The sequence below is a fragment of the Aotus nancymaae genome, unplaced genomic scaffold, assembly GCF_030222135.1.
Source record: "Aotus nancymaae isolate 86718 unplaced genomic scaffold, 86718_ANA_hifiasm-v0.15.2.pri h1tg000040l, whole genome shotgun sequence".
NCBI lineage: Eukaryota > Metazoa > Chordata > Mammalia > Primates > Aotidae > Aotus > Aotus nancymaae.
The window spans coordinates 17654429-17674368 of record NW_026988454.1 but is presented as its reverse complement, the minus strand read 5'-3'; the positions used below and the strand labels follow the sequence as shown (position 1 = coordinate 17674368).

Here is a 19940-nt window from a genome sequence, read left to right as displayed (position 1 = left end):
AAAATACTGACAACACCAAGTGTTGGGGAAGATGTGGAAGAATGGGAAATCTCCCACCAGCAGAGTGGGAGTATAAAATGGCACAATACCTTTAGAAAACTGTTGGTGGGGGGGTTCAGAAAAAGTTAAGCATACACACAACACAACTCAGCTATTGCATTACTGAATATGTGCTCAAAAGAACAACAAGAAAAGCCCATAAAAATACCTGTACAAATATATGTATAACAGCTTTATTTGCAATGGTCAGAACCGAAGATATTTATCAGCAGATGAATGGATAAACAAATAGTGGTCTAGCCATACAATAGAGTACTCCTCAGCAATATAAAGGATCAAACTGGTTGGGCACGGTGGCTCATGCTGTAATCCGAGCACTTTTGGAGGCCAAGGCAGGTGGATCACTTGAGGTCAGGAGTTTGAGACCAGCCTGGCTAACATGGTGAAACCCTATCTCTACTAAAAATAAAAAATTATCTGGGCACAGTGGCATGCACCTGTAGTACCAGCTACTCAGGAGGCTGACGCAAGAGAATCACTTGAACCTGGGAGGCGGAGGTTGCAGTAAGCTGAGATTGCACCACTGTACTCCAGCCTGGGCAACTGAAACTCTTGTCTCAAAAAAAAAAAAAAAAAAAAAAAGGATCAAATAGCACACAATAGTATCTAGTACAGGTGAATCTGAGAAATATTAAGTGAAATAAGCCAAGTAAAAAAGAATACATAAGAGGAATGATTTTATTTACATAAAATGCAAACTACTTTATAGTGACAGAAAACTGGGTTTGGAACCAGATGAACTCTGAAGGGGAATAAGATGTCTTCATTGGTGATGGAATTGTTTTTCTCTTTTCCTTTTTTTTTTTTTTAATAGGCAGGATCTCACTTTGTTGTGCAGGCTGGAGTGCAGGGGCATGACCATAGCTCAGTGCAGCCTTCAAATTTTTGGGCTCAAATGATCCTCCTCAGTGTCCTGAGTAGCTAGGACTATAGGTGCTCACCACCACACCTGGCCAATGTTTTAAATTTTTTGTAGAGGTGGGATCTCACTTTATTACCTGGGTTGGTCTCAAAGTGATCCCTCTGCCTTAGCCTCCCACAGTGCTGGGATTACAGGTGCGAGGCACTGCCCCCAGCTGATGGAAATGTGCTGCATCTTGACAGTGATGGTGGTTTCCTGGGTATAACCCATTGTCACCACTCATCAGTGACACACTTTAAATAGATGTAGTTTATTGTTCATAACGTATTCTTCAATGAAGTTGATAAAGAGAAAAGGAAAGAAAGCGGTACTTAGCAGTGTCAAGGCACCTGGCTGGGGGCACTGGACATGCCGATGAGGAGAGCCTTGATGATTCTGGGGGTTGCCTGGGCAGAATTTCAGTAAGCAAAAAAGTCAACATTCTCCTCCCTCTCTTCTTCCTTTCTTTTTTTCCCCTCCTTCTTTCCTCTTTTTTCCTGGCTTTCCCTCCTTTTAAAATTCTTCTTTTCCAATTTATAAGGTAGCTAGAATAGGAGGGAGTTACTGGGGGCTCTCAAGATTTTTATTGTCCCCTTGGGAAGAGAACTGGAAGGAAAGGTTTGTCATACTCAGAGGAGAATTTCCAGTCTTGTTGTAGACACTGTTCTTTGCACATCTTTCTTCCCTCCTCCCTTATTAAAAAATGAAGGCATTGCTGTGTTGACCATAACGCATTTTTGGTCATTTTAGTTTAGTTTGTAATTGGACTACAATAACCTAACCCAGTTGCTTAATAATAAAGATAACTCACCCCTAGCAGCATTGTGCAGACAAAGGGAATTGTGCTCTCCCCACTCAGGATGGTGATCCCAGGTCCCTTTTGCCTTTATATGAACCTATGCTTTGAATTTTGGTCTGACTACTGAGCCACAGCGTGACCTCAGGCAAACCTCTAAACCCTTCTGAGCCTGGTTTGTAATACTTGTAATGATCAAATGGGACAGTACGTGAAAATAACTAGAGTGCCTGTCACATGAAAGGTGCCCAGTAAGTATATGCTGTATCTGAATCCCTGACATATTCAGTGTCCATGAGAGCACGGTACTGTGCCAAGCAAACTAGAAATGCACACACATGGGAAAGAATAGTCTTGGGCCTGGCCAAGATGGTGAAACTCCTTCTCTACTAAAAATACAGAAATTATTAGGGCGTGGTGGTGGGTGCCTGTAATCCCAGCTACTCAGGAGGCTGAGGCAGAGAATTGCTTGAACCCGGGAGGCAGAGGTTGCAATGAGGCGAGATTACACCATTGCACTTCAGCCTAGTGACAGAGCAAGACTCTGTCTCTCAAAAAAAAAAAAAAAAAAAAAAAAAAAGTGCATGTGGTACATCACTCTCAGATCCCAAAATAGAGCCCAGGACTGAGGTGAGTGGTAGGGGCCCAGGAGTTCATTGAAGAGAGGACCTTTTCATTGGTTTTGGTGGGAGGATAAAACTTCGCCTGCAGTGTGACAGTGGTCACGTCCAAAGACTCAGAGGAGCCGGCAAGAGGAGGAGGAGCTAAAAGCAGAGGGAGGTGGTTGGTGCTGCCATGTGTAAGTGTGTGTGTGTGTGTTTGGCCAGGAGGGAGCTGTTGGGAAATGCCACCGAAGGAATGTTTTCAAGTGCATTTTGAGCACTTCATGATGAGAGGGGAAGTCACACAGTCTGGGTGGCTCTGGAGTGTTGATTTTGGTCCTGGGCTGTTGCTCAGGCTGTGGTAAGGTGCGGCCCCAGGCAAGAATCTGAGGAAGGAGCTACAGGGACCATGGCCTGTGGCCAGGTGAGATGGAGAGGCTGCTGTGGATTTTCTCCGCAGTTAGAGTCTCTGTTATCTAAAGCTGGGAGAACTGACAATCACTGAGGGAGAAACATTGGCAGGATACTGACAGCTTCCTCAGAAGCTGCACATGTGTGCTGCCCCCAGCCTGATGTCCATGCCCCAGCCTGAGCTCCCATGGTCGCACCTGGTGTCACACAACATACTTCTCTGCCTTCAGTGGCAAACCTTTCCCATGGTGAAAATGGGCAGGAGTCGGGGGTGGGGAGAATAAGCTACATTTTTCTTTTTTTTTATTCTCTTAGATGGAGTTTTACTGTTGTTGTCCAGGCTGGAGTGCAATGTCTCCATCTCAGCTCACCACAACCTCCGCCTCCTGGGTTCAAGTGATTCTCCTGCCTCAGCCTCCCAAGTAGCTGGAATTATAAGCATGTGCCACCATGGCCAGCTAATTTTGTATTTTCAGTAGAGACAGTGTTTCTCCATGTTGGTCAAGCTGGTCTCGATCTCCCAACCTCAGGTGATCCACCCTCCTCAGCATCCCAAAGTGCTGGGATTACAGGCGTGAGCCACCATGCCCGGCCTAAGCTACATTTTTTTGGTGTGGTCAGAGTAGCACATTCTTGATTTGAATTTGTAGACTGGAAAGTTCAGTGTAGTCTGATGATGATGATGATGATGATGATGATGATGACAGCACTTACTACTATCTAAGCACTTTCCCGAACATGTAACCTACAGTAAATCATCTCATCATTTAATCCTTACAGCATCCTTGAGGGGAGGTCTTATTGTCATTGTTCCTGTTTAGAGGTGAAGAAAACTGAGGCATGGAGAGAAAATGATTCATCTCTAAGTGGTGCAGAAGGATTTGAACCCAAGTCATCTGACTCCAGAGTCTCTCTCATAGGCATGTGGCTATTCTGCTTCTTACTGTGTGTGTATCGGGTGACTCCTTCCTTACAGGAACAAATCCATTAGGTTTTTTAGGCATCGGTTTCGAATGTTCCTGCTATATTTGTAATCCAAACCTTTTCCTTCTGTTTCTCTGCTTCTTGCATCATTGTACAATCCATAGTCCTCAGGACACAGGGCCCCAGCCTCATCACCAGCAGTACATGTGACGATTTGTCCACCTGCAGTTCTGTCCCTGCCCAGGGCTGGACACAACAGCCCACAGAGAATGCTTCTGCTGTGAGGTAGACTAAGGTGTGGACCCCGATCTCTTAGGTAGGATTTTGAGATGCATTTATTTGGACAGAAGCTACTGAGGCAGTGTGGAAAACAGAGACTGCTTATCCTGAAAGCTGGGTCAAGGCAAATGTTTGTTTGTCTTTTAAAAATTATGGCAGTTAGCTGAATGTATTTCAACTGCTAGGAAACTAGAATGGCCAGATCTTAGAAACTGGTGGAGAGGCAGTCAGTTAATAAAAAAATTTCCCTGGAAGGAGTGATGGGGGGAGGAGAGAAGAGGGAGGGAGGGAGGAAGGAAGGAAGGAGAGGAGCTGGCTCTTCCAGAGCAGTCATTCTGGAATCTGTAGCCTTTAAAAGAGCACAGAGGTCTTTTGAGGTCTCTCAGAGCTCTGGCTGCCTTCTGCAGTCTTTGGTTGTGAGAGGCAGCATGGGAGGAGCCTGAATTGGCCTGGCAGGGGCTGTCGTTTGCCCGCAGGGCACCCATGCACCCCCAGCTGCAGCTCATGCCTTATGTTGGCAGGGCCTGTGTTTCTGTGTCTTCTTTCCCAGCTGGCCTGGGAGCTCCTGGAAGGCAGGGCCTCTGCCACCTTCTGCTCTGCATCTCAGCACTTGGGTAGAGTCTGGCATAGACTCTACTTAGGTTAGAGCGTGAGCTCAGTACATATTTATCAAATTCAATTGGCATCCAGAGGCCTGGATTCAAATATTTGCTTTGTGACCTTAGGGAAAAGACTTGTGATGAATGAGAATATCCGTATTTTTGAACTGTAAAACCTCTACTACATTGGATTAAATACAGGAACATGTAAAGAGGCCACACAGGGGAGGCCTTCAATCAGGGTTTCCTTCTCTTTTTTGGCGGTTGAATATAAGCAGTGCCAGATCCCCATGCAGAAACCACATCCGCCAGGGAGTTCCTCATTGATCCTCACCCATCCTTTTAGCTGGGGACCAAAAGTTCAAAAAAGAGTGGATTCCCTTTTTAGAATATTGCAAAAGATCACGTCCTTCGTGGTTAGAGAATTGCTTTAAATAACTTATCATTGTCACTTGAATATTCTGCAACAGGGGAAACACTCGTGTTCATCCTTTCTTTCAGCACATTCAATGCATGTACAAGTTACATGGGAGGAGGGTGTATAAAGGTTGTGGTGAAACATTGACATGGAGACAGCCTGGTTTTTAATAACATGCACACACAACTTTTATGAAGACAGATTTATTCTGGGACGGAAAGCAAGTCTCAAATTTAAAAAGATTCAAACCATACAAAATATGTTCTTTGACTACAGCAGAATTACATTAGAAATAAGTAACAGAAAGATTATCTGGGAAATCTCCAAATACTTAGAAACTAAATGACACATTTCTAAATAACTCACAGTCCAAAGAAGAAATTAAAAGGAAAATTAGAAGCTGTTTTAAACGGAAGGAAAATAAAAGCCCATCATATTCAAATTTGTGAGATGCCACTAAAGCAATGCTTAGTGCTGCTGGGGTGGGGGGAATATGTAGCAGTAAATGTCTACATCAGGAAAGGTGTCAAAGCAATGGCCTGAGCTTCCACCTTAGGAACCAGGAAAAGAAGAGCAAATTAAACCCAAAGCAAGGTGGAGAAAGGAAATAATAAAGATAAAGCAGAAATCAGTGAAATAGAAAATAGAAAAACAGGCCAGGTTCAGTGTAATTACATGCTTGTAATTCCAGCACTTTGGGAGGCTGAAGCAGGCAGATCACTTGGGGTCAGGAGTTCAAGACCAGCCTGGCCAACATGGTGAAACCCTATCTCTACCAAAAATATAAAAAATTAGCTGAGCATGGTGGTGCATGCCTGGATCATGTGACTGCATTCCAGCCTGGGTGACAGTGAGAGAATCCATCTCAAAAAAAAAAAAAAAAAAAAAGAAAAAGAAAAACAATAAAGAAAATCATAGTGGCTCTGCCTGTAATCCCAGCACTTTGGGAGGTCGAGGCAGGTGGATCACGAAGTCAGGAGTTCAAGACCAGCCTGACCAACATGGCGAAACCCCGTCTCTACTAAAAATACAAAAGTTAGCTGGATGTGGTGGCACATGCCTGTAATCCCAGCTACTCAGGAGGCTGAGGCAGGAGAATTGTCTGAACCTGGGAGGTGGAGGCTGCAGTGAGCCAAGATCATGCCACTGCACTCCAGCCTGGGCTACACAGTGAAACTTCGTCTCAAAAAAAAAAAAAAAAGAAAGAAAAGAAAATCAGTGAAACAAAAGCTGATTCGTTGAAAAGGTCAATACAATTGATAAACTTCTATCCATAATGATAAATGGAAATAAGGAGAGAAGACAAATTACTAACATCAGAAACCAGCAAGGTGACAATACTACAGATTCTATAGATGTTATGAACAAGATTGTGCCAGTAAATCCAACAACTTAGTTGAAATAGGCAGGATATTGTTACCAGTGGAGAGTGTCTAGGGTCTTGTGTTTTGAACAAAGAATTGGACAAAACACACAAAGCAATGAAAGAATGAAGCAGTGAAAGTACAGATTTATTGAAACGAAGGTACACTTGACAGAGTGGGAGTGGACTCGAGCAAGTGATTCAAGAGTGCTGGTTACAGAAACCTCTAGAACTTTCCCACTGGTTACTTGGTTATACCTTATGTAAATAAAATAGTGGCCTGCGACCAGTCTGATTAGTTGCAGAAGTGAATTTTTCAAGTTACACCCTTATGCAGATGAAGACTAGGCCTGCAACCAGTCTGATTGGTTGAGAGAGGGGACCTATCAGAGGTACCTTCCATTTTTCATCTGCAATGCAGGAAGTGGGGAAGGTTGCAAAGGGAATAGCCTCTTATCCATTTTTTACATGGGTGTGGAAAGTTGGGGTTTTCCTTTTGATTTACTTCTAGGCAGTCTGCACGAATCAGCCTTAGGTTCCCTGCCTCCAAATGGTATTCTCCTGCCTCAACATTGTAATATAATAAGAAATACATGTTTGCTGTCTGCTCCAGGTCCTTGGCACAGAGCTCCTAAAACTCTTATAATTTCCTGGGCAATCAGGTGCTATGTACATCTTTTGTTCTAGCATTTCATCTTTGACCTTAGCTCTTGACCCAGATATCCTAATCTGTTGGAATTTCCTAGGTGATAGGAATGTCTTTTGTTCTAATGAGGCACCTCTTGGTGGGCAACTAAGTGGGTGTTGGTCAGCAGAAAGACCAAGCCATGATTAGAAACTTTCAGCCCTATCCCATCCTCCAAAAAGAGGAAGGGGGCTGGAGATACAGTTAATAATTGATCATGCCTATATGATAAAGCTCACATAAAAATCCCTGAACTATGGGGTTGAGAGAGCTTCTGGGTTGCTGAACATATGTATGTGCTGGGAGAGGAGCTTGCCCAGAGAGGGCATGGGAACTCCATGCTCCTTCCCCCATGCCCTGACCTGTGTGTCTCTTCATCTGCTGTTCATCTGTATCTTTTATCACATCCTTTATTAATGCAGTAAATGTAAGTGTTTCCTTGAGTTCTGGGAGTTGCTCTAGCAAATTATTGTACCCACAGAGAGGGTCATGAGAACCTCAGTTCATAGCTGGTCAGCCAGAAGTATAGGTGACAACCTGGGACCTAGAATTGGCATCTGAAGCTGGGGTCAGGCTTGTGGGACTGATACTTTAACCCGTGGTATCTAACTCTAACTCCAGGTAAATAGTGTCAGAATCAGCCAGGCATGGTGGCTCACGCCTGTAATCCCAACACTTTGGAAGGCCGACGTGGGTGGATCACTTGAGGCCAGGAGTTCAAGACTAGCCTGACCAACATGGCAAAACTCCATCCCAGCTACTTGGAAAGCTGAGGCACAAGAATCACTTGAACCCAGAAGGCGGAGGTTGCTGTGAGCCAGTATCATGCCACTAAACTCCAGCCTGGGTGACAGAGTAAGACACCCAGAATTGAATTGAATCATAGGATACTCTGCTGATGTCTTCTGGAGAATTGCTTGATATGTGGGGAAACCCCCTTCCCCCCACCCACATTTTGGTGACATGAAGTATTCTGTGTTGAGTGTGGGCGTAGGAAAAAGAGTTTTGTTTTTCCTACCTCATACAGGAAAATTTCTCTATAGATACAACCTTTCAAAACCTCCCCTCAACCACAAAACAAAACAAAACAACAAAACAAATAAACAAAAAACCTCTAGGCCCAGATGGCTTCAGTGGGGAATTTTACCAGACATCTAAGGCAGAAATCCTACCAACTCTACATAACCTCTTCCAGAAACCTGAAAAGGAAGGAATACTTCCCAACTTATGCTGTGAAGCTGGCAATCTGATACTAAATATAAAGATATTACAAGGAAATAAATGTACAGACAAGTATTTTACATGAACATGGATGTGAACATTCTGTCAGATTGAATTCAACAATATGTAAAAATGACATCATGATCAAGTGGGGTTTGTTGCAAGAATGCAAGATTAATTTAACTTCAGAAAATCAATGTAATTCACCACATTAAAGAACTAGGAGGGGCCGGGGGCGGTGGCTCACGCCTGTAATCCCAGCACTTTGGGAGGCTGAGGTGGGCAGATCACTAGGTCAAGAGATCAAGACCATCCTGGCCAACACAGTGAAACCCCGTCTCTACTAAAAGTACAAAAAATTAGCCGGGCGTCGCGGTGCGTGCCTGTAGTCCCAGCTACTCGGGAGGCTGAGGCAGGAGAATTGCTTGAAACTGGAAAACAGAAGTTGCAGTGAGCCAGGATTGCGCCACTGCACTCCAGCCTGGCAATGGAGCGAGACTCTGTCTAAAAAAAACAAAAAAAAAAAGGAAAGAACTAAAAGGAGGGAAACCTTCTAATCATGTCAGTAGATGTAGACAAAGCATTAGACAAAACCCAGCCTCTATTCCTGATACAAACTCTCAGCATGCTAAAAATAGCAGAGAACCCCCTTAACTTGATAAAGAATACCTGCAAAAAGCCTACGGGTAACAGAGTTTGTGGTGAAAGACTGACTGCTTCCCCCAAGATCAGGAGCATGATCAGGGTATTCATTCTCACCACTTTTATTCAACACAGTGTTGCAGCTTTTAGCCAGTACAGTTAGGGGGAAAAAAAAAGAAAGAAAGAAAATAAATACAAGGCTTCTAAATAGGAAGATGTAAAATTGTTTTCATTCATAGACAATATGGCTGTGTAGAACATTCAATAGAATCTACAAAAAATCTCCTAGAACTAACATGAGTTCGTCAAGCTTGCAGGATACAAGATAAGTACATGAAAATCTATTGTATTTCTCTATACCAGCAACAACTGGAAATAAAAATATACTATTTACAATAATATCAACAATATTACGTACTTAGAAATATTAGAAATATATCTGACAAAAGATATACAGTATTCATACACTGAAAACTATAAACCATTGCTGAGATAGGTTAGTTCTTAACTGAGAGTAGAGATATATCATGTTAGTTGGTGAAAGGATTCATTATTGTTGCGATGTCAATTCTCCCCAAATTGATCTACAGATTTAAGGCAATCTCAGTCAAAACCCCAGCAGGGAAATTTACAAGCGATTCTAAAATTCTGTTTTTTTTTTTTTTTGAGTTGGAGTTTTGCTCTGTTGCCCAGGCTGGAGTGTAATGGCACAATCTCAGCTCACCGGAATTCCGCCTCCCAGGTTCAAGCAATTCTCCTGCCTCAGCCTTCTGAGAAGCTGGGATTACAGGCACCTGCCACCATGCCCGGCTAATTTTTGTATTTTTTAGTAGAGACAGGGTTTCACCATGTTGTCCAGGCTGGTCTTGAACTCCTGACCTCAGGTGACCCGCCCGCCTCAGCCTCCCAAAGTGTTGGGATTACATGCATGAACCACTGCGCCTGGCCCTAAAATTCTTAAGGAAATTTAAAGGACCTAAAATAGCCAAAACAATTTTGAGAAAGATCAACAAAGTTGGCAGACTAACATTACCTGGTTTCACAATTTATCATAAATAAATCTGTACTTTTCAAGACAATGTGGTACGGGTATAAACATCGACAAATAAATAGATCAGTGTTTCAGCCATTCCACTCTTAGATATTTACACAAAAGAAATTGAAGCATGTTCCATACAAAGATTTGTACATGAATGTTTTAAACAACTTTATTTATAATAGCCTCAAACTGGAAATAACCCGCATTTCTGCCAACAGGTGAATAGATAAATTGTGGTATATCTTTATGATCGATGCTACTCTGCAATAAAATAGGAATTAATTATTAATACGTGGAGCAGTATAGCTGAATCTCCAAATAACTGTGCAAATTGAAAGAAGCCACACTAAAAAGTACAGTGTTAGGATTCTGTTTGGGTAAAACTCTGGAGAAGGAAAACTAATCTGGAGTGACAGAAAATAGGTCAATGTTTTCCCGCGAAGGGGAGGAGAGGGGGATTGCACAGGAGCATGAAGAAGAAACTGCTGGAGGTGTTGGATACGTCCATGATGTTGATTATGCAGATAGTAGGCTGGTGGTGCTTGTCTGCCTTAAATATGTTCAGCTTATGGCATTTCAATTATGCCTTAATAAAGGTGTTTACAAAGAAAAAGTCACTGGGAACCTTGTAGCCACTTCCCCAACCATTCTACTCAAACTTCTCTCATCTAAGACACACTGGCCCTTTCTTGCCCAATCCTATATATTTGTCTGTGTCCTTGATTCACTTAACCTCTCATTGCACTTGACTTAGGTGAACACCTCTTTCTGCTAGAAACACTTTTTCCTCTTGGCTTCTGAACAGCACATTCTCTTGGCTATTTTCCCCCAGCTCTTGTGGCTCTGACTCCTCCACCAAACCTCACTAGGGCCTTTGACCTTATCTTCCTCTCTGTTTATATTCAACTCCAAGGTTATCCCACCTAGGCCTGCGACGTAAAGCAGCAGCGTCTGTACATCCCAACAGAATTTTCTGGGATAATAGAAAGAGTCTCTATCAGCATTGTCCATGTGGTAGCCACTGGCCATCTGTGACTGTGGAGTACTTGAAATGTGGTTAGCGTGACTAATGATGAATTTCAAATTTTACTTACTGTACTTAATTTCAATTTAAATAGCCACATATGGTTACTGGCCACCATACTGAATAGTCCAGGTCTAGATCACCGTGTGTTTACAAACTGGGTAGGAACACATTTGCTGGTCCTGACTTTTATTTTTTCAGAATAAGTTATATTTTTCATAAAATTTTTGTTTCAGGCTGGTATCTCTAGTGCTCACATATAGTTTTTTTTGGTTTTGTTTCATATGTAAGTTGAGAGGCACTGATCTAGATGCCGATGATGTCCATATTAATGTTTTCAGCCATGAGCTGAGACCCCGAGTCATATTTGTCATCCTGACATCTCATCACAAGTCTGTAAGCCTGCTGTTTTTCCCTCCAGTTATCCCACAGCTCAGCAACTGGCACTGTCTTTCCTCCAGTTGATGAGGAACAGTGACCTTAAATTTCTGCTTTCCTGTTCCCCCTCCCCGCCACACCCTACTCACCACACCATGCTCCCTCTGGCATTGGTCCATCACACTCACCCTGGCCATTCTGTGCCAGAGACTTCCACTTCCTTGTTTATTTATCTGCAGGGCTCTGCACATGTGTTTGTGACCTACACCCCCCAGCAAGATCTATTGGCTCTGCATCCTAAATGGGTTCCAAGTCCACCCACTTATTTCCATTTGGGTTTCTATCCACATACTCTAAGGCCCTGGCATCTCTTGCCTGGAGTACTGCTGTAGCTTTAAACTGGTCTGTGATTCATTCTTATTTTCATAAGACCCACAGTGACCAAAGGAACCTTCCAAAGCCATAAGTCAGATGCTGCTGCTCCCCTGCTCCACAGCCTCTAGGGGCTTTCCACTGTGATGCTCTGTTGTCGCCTTACTGTGCCTACGAGGCCCTGGTGACCAGGCTCAGCCCCCTGGCAATGGTCCATCACACTCACCCTGGCCATTCTGTGCCAGGGGCTTCCACTTCCTTGCTTATTTATCTGCAGGGCTCTGCACATGCACTGTGACCTAGGCCCTCCAGATCCTCCCAAGCTGGCTCCTCTCTGTTAACTCAGGTCTTAACTCAGAGGTGATTTCCTCAAAGGAGCAGCCCTTCTCTGACTAAATCAGTGCCTGTAACCCAAGTCTAAGTGATAGTATTTTAGGAGTAAGTGAGATACATTGTTACTGAAATAGAGTGCTTTTGAGTAATAGGAGCCAAGAGCCATCAAAGTATTCTTGACTAGAGATCCTTGAATTTTCTTTGCAAATCATCTGTAATCAACAAAATCCTTCTGTGCAAGCAATACTGCCAAGTTTCTGTGTGGAGAATAAATATTGGTCTTGCTATTTTTTAACTTACTTGACTGAGCACCCCATTATGCAAATTTAATGAACAGTTTAAAATATGCACATTATGCACAACATAGTGTGTTAAGATATAGATGTATAAATTATGTTAATATAAAATTTAAAATGGGAGTATTTCATTAGTGGGAATATATCATAAGCACAAGGCAAATAGCATTTATTTAAACTTTTTAATCTCTGAGATTTATGTACATCATGGTTAGCTTTGTGAGAAAGTTTGAATTTGATTTAAATTACCAAATTTGATTTTAATTATCCGAATGTAAATTTAAATGTCTTGAAGAGAAAGGTCTGTAGTTTAGGGTGTATTATTCTTTATGTAAATTTAGTTCTTACTTTGTGAAAATGTGCTATTAAAATAGTGCAGAAAAATTACCAATTATTAACAAAATAAATTACAGGGTTTGTGATTTTGACCTTTGCTTTTAAAAAAGAAAGCTTACATTCAAATACTGAAACTTTTTATAGTAGTCCTTTGCATAACAGATTCCAAAAACAACGATACTGAAACTGTGTGTGCAGAATACTATGTACTGATTAAACTACGCAACACAGGAGGCAATAGGAAATGCATTTACATTTACATTTGCACAATAAAAATTGAATATAAACAGGAAAATATGGCATGATTTCACCCTAGAAAATTCTTTAAATCATAATAGACAGTGTTTAGAAAATTAAAATAAGGCCTCCATTTTACTTCACTTGTATTCATTCCATTCTGTACAAGTTCAGAAATGGTGGTGATGAAAATAAGTCACTTTACCTTCTTCTGGGATAGCTCTCCAAAGGGAATAATCCAAGCTACAGACAAAGGTTTATGCACAAAACATTAGTTATGCATTGTTTTTGATTTTGAAAAGTCAGGATCCATCCAAATATCCAGTGGTGGGGGGAATTAAGCAGATCATATAACATCCTTACGAAAAGATGATATAACCACTGGCATTAATTTTTAGGAAGATTGTTTAATGTGGGAAAAATCTTCTGACATAATGCGAAGTGAAGAAAAAGGATATATTTATATGGTATGATCTTAATTAGGTGAAAACAATATCCATAGAAGGAAATATAGTAATGGTAGTTAATTCTGAGGACTGCACTGTTGCTGGTTGTATTTTCCAGGTTTTCTAGAAAAAAACACATATTACTTTTATAATAGGGAAAAGATTATTCATAAAAGAAATTTTGGTACTAATAAAATGTTGAATGCTTAGGGTTACTGTGTTTTAGAGCCAGAGAGTAATGCAGGGCTCATTTAGTCTGGGAGCTCATGACTGAGGGTTGTAATTGGTAAGGGAGATTGAGAGCTGTTTTTCAGATGGCTCCATGGATAGCAAAGTTTCTTGGTGTTTTTGCTCTCAGTCTCTGATGTGCTCAGTTCTGTCACTTATTGACTGTCACTTGCTGATTAGAAAGTCTGACTGGCTGTCAGCTTTGTATTTGATAAATATAAAATAGGAAGACCTGACTGGACAAGGAAAATGTGGCACATATACACCATGGAATACCGTACAGCCATAAAAAATGATGAGTTCGTGTCCTTTGTAGGGACATGGATGAATCTGGAAACCATCATTCTCAGCAAACTGACACAAGAACAAAAAATCAAACACCACATGTTCTCACTCATAGGTGGATGTTGAACAACAACAACACAGGGACACAGGGAGGGGAGCATCACATACTGGGGTCTGTTGAGTGGGGCAAGGGAGGGACAGCAGGGGTGGGGTGGGTGGATCAGGGATGGATAACGTGGGGAGAAATGCCAGATGTAGGTCATGGGGGATGGAGGCAGCAAACCACATAGACATGTGTGTACCTACGCAACAATCCTGCATGATCTGCACATGTACCCCAGAACCTAAAGTACAATAAAAATAAATAAATAAATATAATAAAATAAAATAGGAAGACCAAGCAATTGTTACCTAATAAATATGACTTATTTGGTGGCCAAACATTTTAAAACAGGAGGCAACAGTGACAGATTCCTGATGCTGTAAAGTGGGAACCATTCTGGATCGTTTTTCAATCTTCAGGTTCTGATCAATGGTCATAAAATCCTTCTAGTGAGTCTTCCACAGCATTCCCTTGTAAACGAAATTAGAGTAGAATAGAAATACCAGAGTGCATGGCATGTAGTAAGTATCCTGTAAGTTTTAATTTTCAGGTGTGTGTTTGTAGGTACTAGATTGTAACATAAAGTTTTTTGTTTCAGTTTGGTTTGGTTTTTTATCTATAGTCTGCAGTCAAAAGAGTCCAAAGAATCTTAGTGTGAGCTACACCAGTGGTGTGCAGTGTTCTCCAGTGATTAGTAACATCAGTGTCACTTGGGAGCTTGTCAGAAATGAACTTTATTAGGCCCCACCCAGATCTACTGAATCACAAACTCTGGTGGTGGGTTCCAGCACTGTGTGGTTTAATGAGTTCCTGTCTTAGTCTGTTTTCTGTTACTGTAAGAGAATACCATAGGCTGGGTAATTTCTTAGAATAGAGGTTTATTTAGCTTACAGGTCTGGAGGCTGAGAAATCCAAGAGCATGGCACTAGTGTCTAGCGAGGGCCTTTTTGCTTCATCATGTCATGGTGGAGGTTATCACATGGTGAGAGGACAAGTGTGTGCCAACTCAGAACTTTCTTCTTCTTATAAAGCCACCAGTCCCATCTTGGGGGCCCTACCCCAATGACCTTATCTAATCCTAGCTACCTTCCAAAGGCCCCACCTCCAAATGCCATCAACATATTAATTTGGGGGTTAAGTTTCCAATACATAAAATTTGGAGGACACGTTCAAACCACAGCAGTCTCCCTGGTGATTCTGATGCACACTCAAATTTGAGAGCCACTAGTCCAGCCTTGCTATTGTTGGTGAGGTTCAGGGACTAACACTGGCATCACCTGTGAGCTAGTTGGAAATGCAGAATCTCAGACCCCAACCTTGACAGGCTCACTCAGAGTCTGTGAGATAACCAGGTAATCTGTTTGCATGATAATGTTGAATAGCTCTGATCTCAACACAAATGCCTCAGGGACCAAGTAGGTCATGTCAATAGTGAAAGTAGCCTGGTTTTCCCCTAAAGAAAGTAGAACAATAAGAAGGCATTGTGATGTGAAGTTTTAGTACTCTCTATTTGTTTAAGAAATTCTTGTATTATACCATTGGGGGTTAACACATCCAACCAAATTCATTAACAAAGGTTAACTGAGGTTGAGATCAATTACTTTAAACAGATTTTTAAACACAGAATTTTAATAGTGACCCTTCATATTAACTTCTTCTGATCTCTTTTAGGAATTTATCAAAGAGCTGCTTTCTCGGATAAGAGGCATGAGGAAACTGAGCCCTCCACAGAAGAAGAGTGTATGATTCTGGAACAGGGTGGAACTCTCCCGGAGACGAAGAGGGTCCTGGGATTTGTACTTCATGAAGACTTTTGTGAAAGAATAGGTGTCCTTATGAACAAAGTTTTTTTTGGTGTGAAGGTGGGGGGGTCTATTAGACATTTATTCAAGAGTGTTTCTTTTTTGGTTTTAAAGGTTTTTGTTAATGTAATATTTTAATAGCAAAGATATTATGACTGTGGCCACAGCCCAACCAAGGATTATCAAAGCAGGTGGACACTCAAGGAAGGGTCGTGCCAGGCTGCATTTTCTGCAACGACTCAGATGTTTAGTACCTTATGATACAGGGAAGATAGTTTTCTTACAACTAGTTTGGTAATATTTTTTTCTTAAGTTGTACATTTGACTCAGCTGTCAAATTTCTTGTACTTGTATATATCTACACAAAATTAAGTTAAAATGTTGATGTGAGTTTTATTTCACATGGATGGAATAAACTTGTGGTCATCCTTTAACTGGAGGTCACAGCACATGTGTTTTTAAGAGGCCACTAGGCATTCTTCATTGAGTGCTGCTGACTTCAACATTCACTTTATGCACCAAAGTGAAAGAATTCAGTGTATCCGTTATTTTAATGTGCTACACTACAGAAATGTTAAGTTGGTCAAGGGCTTAATTTATGAAATGTCTGTTATTTCATTGGTTGGGATGCTTTGCCAGGTCATATGCTTATTGCCTCATCTGTGGTCTTTTAAAGTTTTATGAACCCTTCATTTGAAGAACTAACTTGATTTCTAGAGAAATGCCCACACTGTCTAAGTGGTATTTTGCATTGGAAAAAGGAAGCACTGTGTGGCAACGAATTGTCTGCTTTCAACCCAATACTGTGTATTATTCTCTCTCCAGGAAAGCAGATCAAAAGGAAGTTAGCAGATTGAGTGTGTTCTTCCTTAGAAATAGATTCTGGTAGCTTCCGTGCCTGGGTTGCATCAGACCAGTGCATGTAAACTGAGTGTTAATATTAAGGCGAGAAAGCCTCACATTCTCTCAAGACAGTTGCTATAGGAGCCGACATTGCTGGTTTGAAAGTGTGGTGATTGCATTTCTGGCTTCTCTCACTGGCTTGTGTTGAGGACTCTGGGTGCTTCTGGCCCTAATTGTGCACCCTGATCCCCGTGCTTGGAGCTAGGCCTGGTGGTGTGCTCTAGCCCTCTCAGTTTCCAGCTCTTTGGAGAAGGATACAAATTCAGATGGGATGTGGGATGGGTAATAGGTGAGAGTAGAAACTCTTCCTTCGCTCCAGGAGGCCCCTGCTGCCTCCCACAGAAACCCACCTACCGTAAGATGTCTCCAGGTGGCCTTGTTCAAGGACGGGGGTCAGGCATTTTATATCAAGGGTGCTCTGAACATATTTTATTTTTTAAAGAAACTATGTTTGTGAATTCTGCGTATACTGGCAAGCTTTTGAAAATGTATTTAATTTTGTATTGTTTACCAATGATTTATTTACAAGCTATTTACTCAAATAAATGGAGCTGCTTACAAGTCTGTTGACATGTGTGGCTTACACAACACGTTAACATGATGGTTTTGCTTTGTCAGTTTCTCTGTGGAGGTGGGGACCAAGCACCTGCGTCTATCTAGCTTTTCATTTTCAAGGTATTTTTAGGCATGTAATCCTGGCCCTCTCCTGAGGCATCTTCAGATCAGGTGGTGAAAGCAAAGAAGCTGGGCCACATTCTTGGGATGAGAGAGAAGACGAGCTCTGTGCTCAGCCTGGCACTCTCCTAGGCCATGCCTCTTAATTAAAACTCCCTGTTTCTTGTCAGATCTGACAAGAACCCTCAAAAACATTTCAAATTAATAAACGATTCCACTTATTGTTAGAATGCTTTGCACCATGGAAGTCAGAAAAATATAGAATGGGCAGGATTTCTATTAGACTTGATTGACCAGCCCATGTGATGGTCTCAGATGAAGAAAGAGCCGACTTTTCCTCCAAAGGCCTCTGTGCCCAGCACACATCCCCTCCCCACCTTCCCTCCTGCCATTGTCAGCGCCTGGCATCCCCTGATCCCCATGAGTGCTCCAGCCAGAAGTTTGGGTTTCTTCCTTGACTCCCCAGTATGCTCCCAGTCATCCAGCTTGTCCTCTGTGAATACTTCTCAAATATAATCCATGTCCAATTTTCCTGGATTGCTGCCACCACCTTGGGTGGGAGTCTCCATGTTCAGGCTTGTCTCCCTCTGATCCATCCTCCACTCCGTTGCCAGAATAGTCTAATGACTCCACCCTCTGCTTGAAACCTAAACCCCTCTGCATGCCTTATGAGAAGTGTTGTCTCTGTCTCTTCCACCTCATCTTTGGGCCTTGTACTAATGCCCCGTTCTTCCAAATTCCTTGGAGTTTCTGGAGTGTTCTATGTATTTTCTCCTCTAATACTTTGTAAAATTTGTTGCCTTGGCCCGGAACACCCTCTCTACCAACAGGATCTATCCAGAAAGCTGGGTTAGATCCCCTCCTAGGCGTGTTCCCCCTCAGCTCCAGCCTGTACCCCATCATAGACGCTTCCACAGTATCTTTGTTGTCTATCCACTTGTTGGTGTCTTCTGTTAGAATCTAGGATGCTTAAGGCTGGGATCTGGACTTCACCAAGCATCTGGTCCTAGGCTTGGCCCATTAAAGAGATTGATGTGTGTTTGCCAATTGAATGAATGTGACAGAAGATTAATGAAAATTCCGCTGTTTTCTTCCCAGCTAGAGTTGTGGTTCTTAGAGCTGAGTGTAAATTTGAATCACCTGGGAAGCTTTAAAAACCCAAATAGTCCTGGAGAATTGTTACTAACAACTAGTCTCATTTCCTTGGGGGCTTAGAGTACAGTCCACTGTGTGTTTGTAATTTGCCTGTGAAAAATGGAGTGGCTTCTCAGTCTTCTAGGAGTGAGAAAAAATAGTGCAGGCTTCATGGAGTTCCCTCCCACCCCCTCACAGAAAGAGATGCTGAAAACACTTCACTTAATAGCCTTCTCGTGCAGCCATGAAGGTCAACCAGTTCTCTCTTGTTGACTGGCACATCTTGCCTGGGGATGAATTGTTCTTTAAAGACTGGATTGTTCTCTACTTCTTGTGGCTCTCTGAGTGTCCCCATCACAAAACATTAGGCAGACATTTCCATAAGGTACTGATATTAGAACAGCTACAAATGAAGTCCTTGAGAAACCTGCTTTTCTGGTGTTTTATTGAGTCAACTGGATAAACAAGGCCAGATTAGTGTCTGGTGTGTGTTTCCCTCACGCTCAGTCTCCTCAGTGGGGTGTAAATGAAACTAGCGGGATAGCCTTCTTTGGGCTCACCTTGTTCTAGTGCATTCTAGAAGGTAAGTAGTTCCAGCAAGCACAGATTGTAAAGACGAGTGCATTCTAAACATAGGTGCTGCATAGACTTAATCAAAATTCAGTGTTCAAGTTGCTGGGAGACATTTCTACATGGGTCTCATGTCTCTGCGTGTCTTGTGAGCAGAGACTGCCTTTGTTCCAGACCCTCTCTCCAAGAATGTTTATGTGTCTAGCAAACAGCCTTGGAAGTTAGAGATTGTATCTCCCCACAGAGCAAAGCTGTCTATTATAAGATATTTGGGTTCCCTAAGTGTTGAGTCCCTCTCCTGGGATTCGACCCACTGCATGCACAGGTGTCATCTGTTCTTTGCAACACCCTTGGAGAACTGGGGCTCAAGAAATGCCACTGCTTTAGCCACTGCTATTGCTGTGAGTAACTGTCCTTCCTCTCTGACTCAGGAGTGTAGCATCTTCTACCAGCATCCATGAAACTGACAGGCTAATTTGTTAGCTTATAGCACGGTGAAACCTCAGCCCCTACACAATGGTCAGTTGTCTTGGTCTCTTTCAATAGGACTTGAATCATTTTTGTCATTAATAGACATTTTCTGACATTCAGACTCTGACTTGATTAATCATTTTCAAATACACAGGGTCAGAAGTTTCCTTAAAAGAGATTTCATGCCTGTAGGTAGTTGTTCTGTGGAAGGAATTTACTTTCACAAAAGCCACCGTTTCTTTTCCTCCTTGTTAGCAACGTGAAGCAAATGCTGCCTGGGGTAAAAAGACTCATGAAAGAGAAATGGAGAGATGTACTGTCCCAGAAATTTACAGTAAAATTACCCTCTAGAGTGAGGCAGAGAAGACAAGCAAAGATTCTTGCCTCAAATCTTTCCGTTTAAAATA

At 42.2% G+C, this 19940-nt stretch overlaps 1 protein-coding gene across 1 annotated transcript in view; it reads left to right on the top strand.

Annotated features, from left to right (window-relative positions):
• The window catches only part of PPP1R14C (protein phosphatase 1 regulatory inhibitor subunit 14C), a 104768-nt gene extending 87479 nt beyond the window's left edge, over nt 1–17289 (top strand). The window contains exon 4 of the mRNA XM_064360575.1: nt 15650–17289. Coding sequence (XP_064216645.1) covers nt 15650–15724 — 75 coding nt within the window. The 3' untranslated portion in view covers nt 15725–17289. The remainder of the gene's footprint in view (nt 1–15649) is intronic.
• Nucleotides 17290–19940: the final 2651 nt, after the last annotated feature.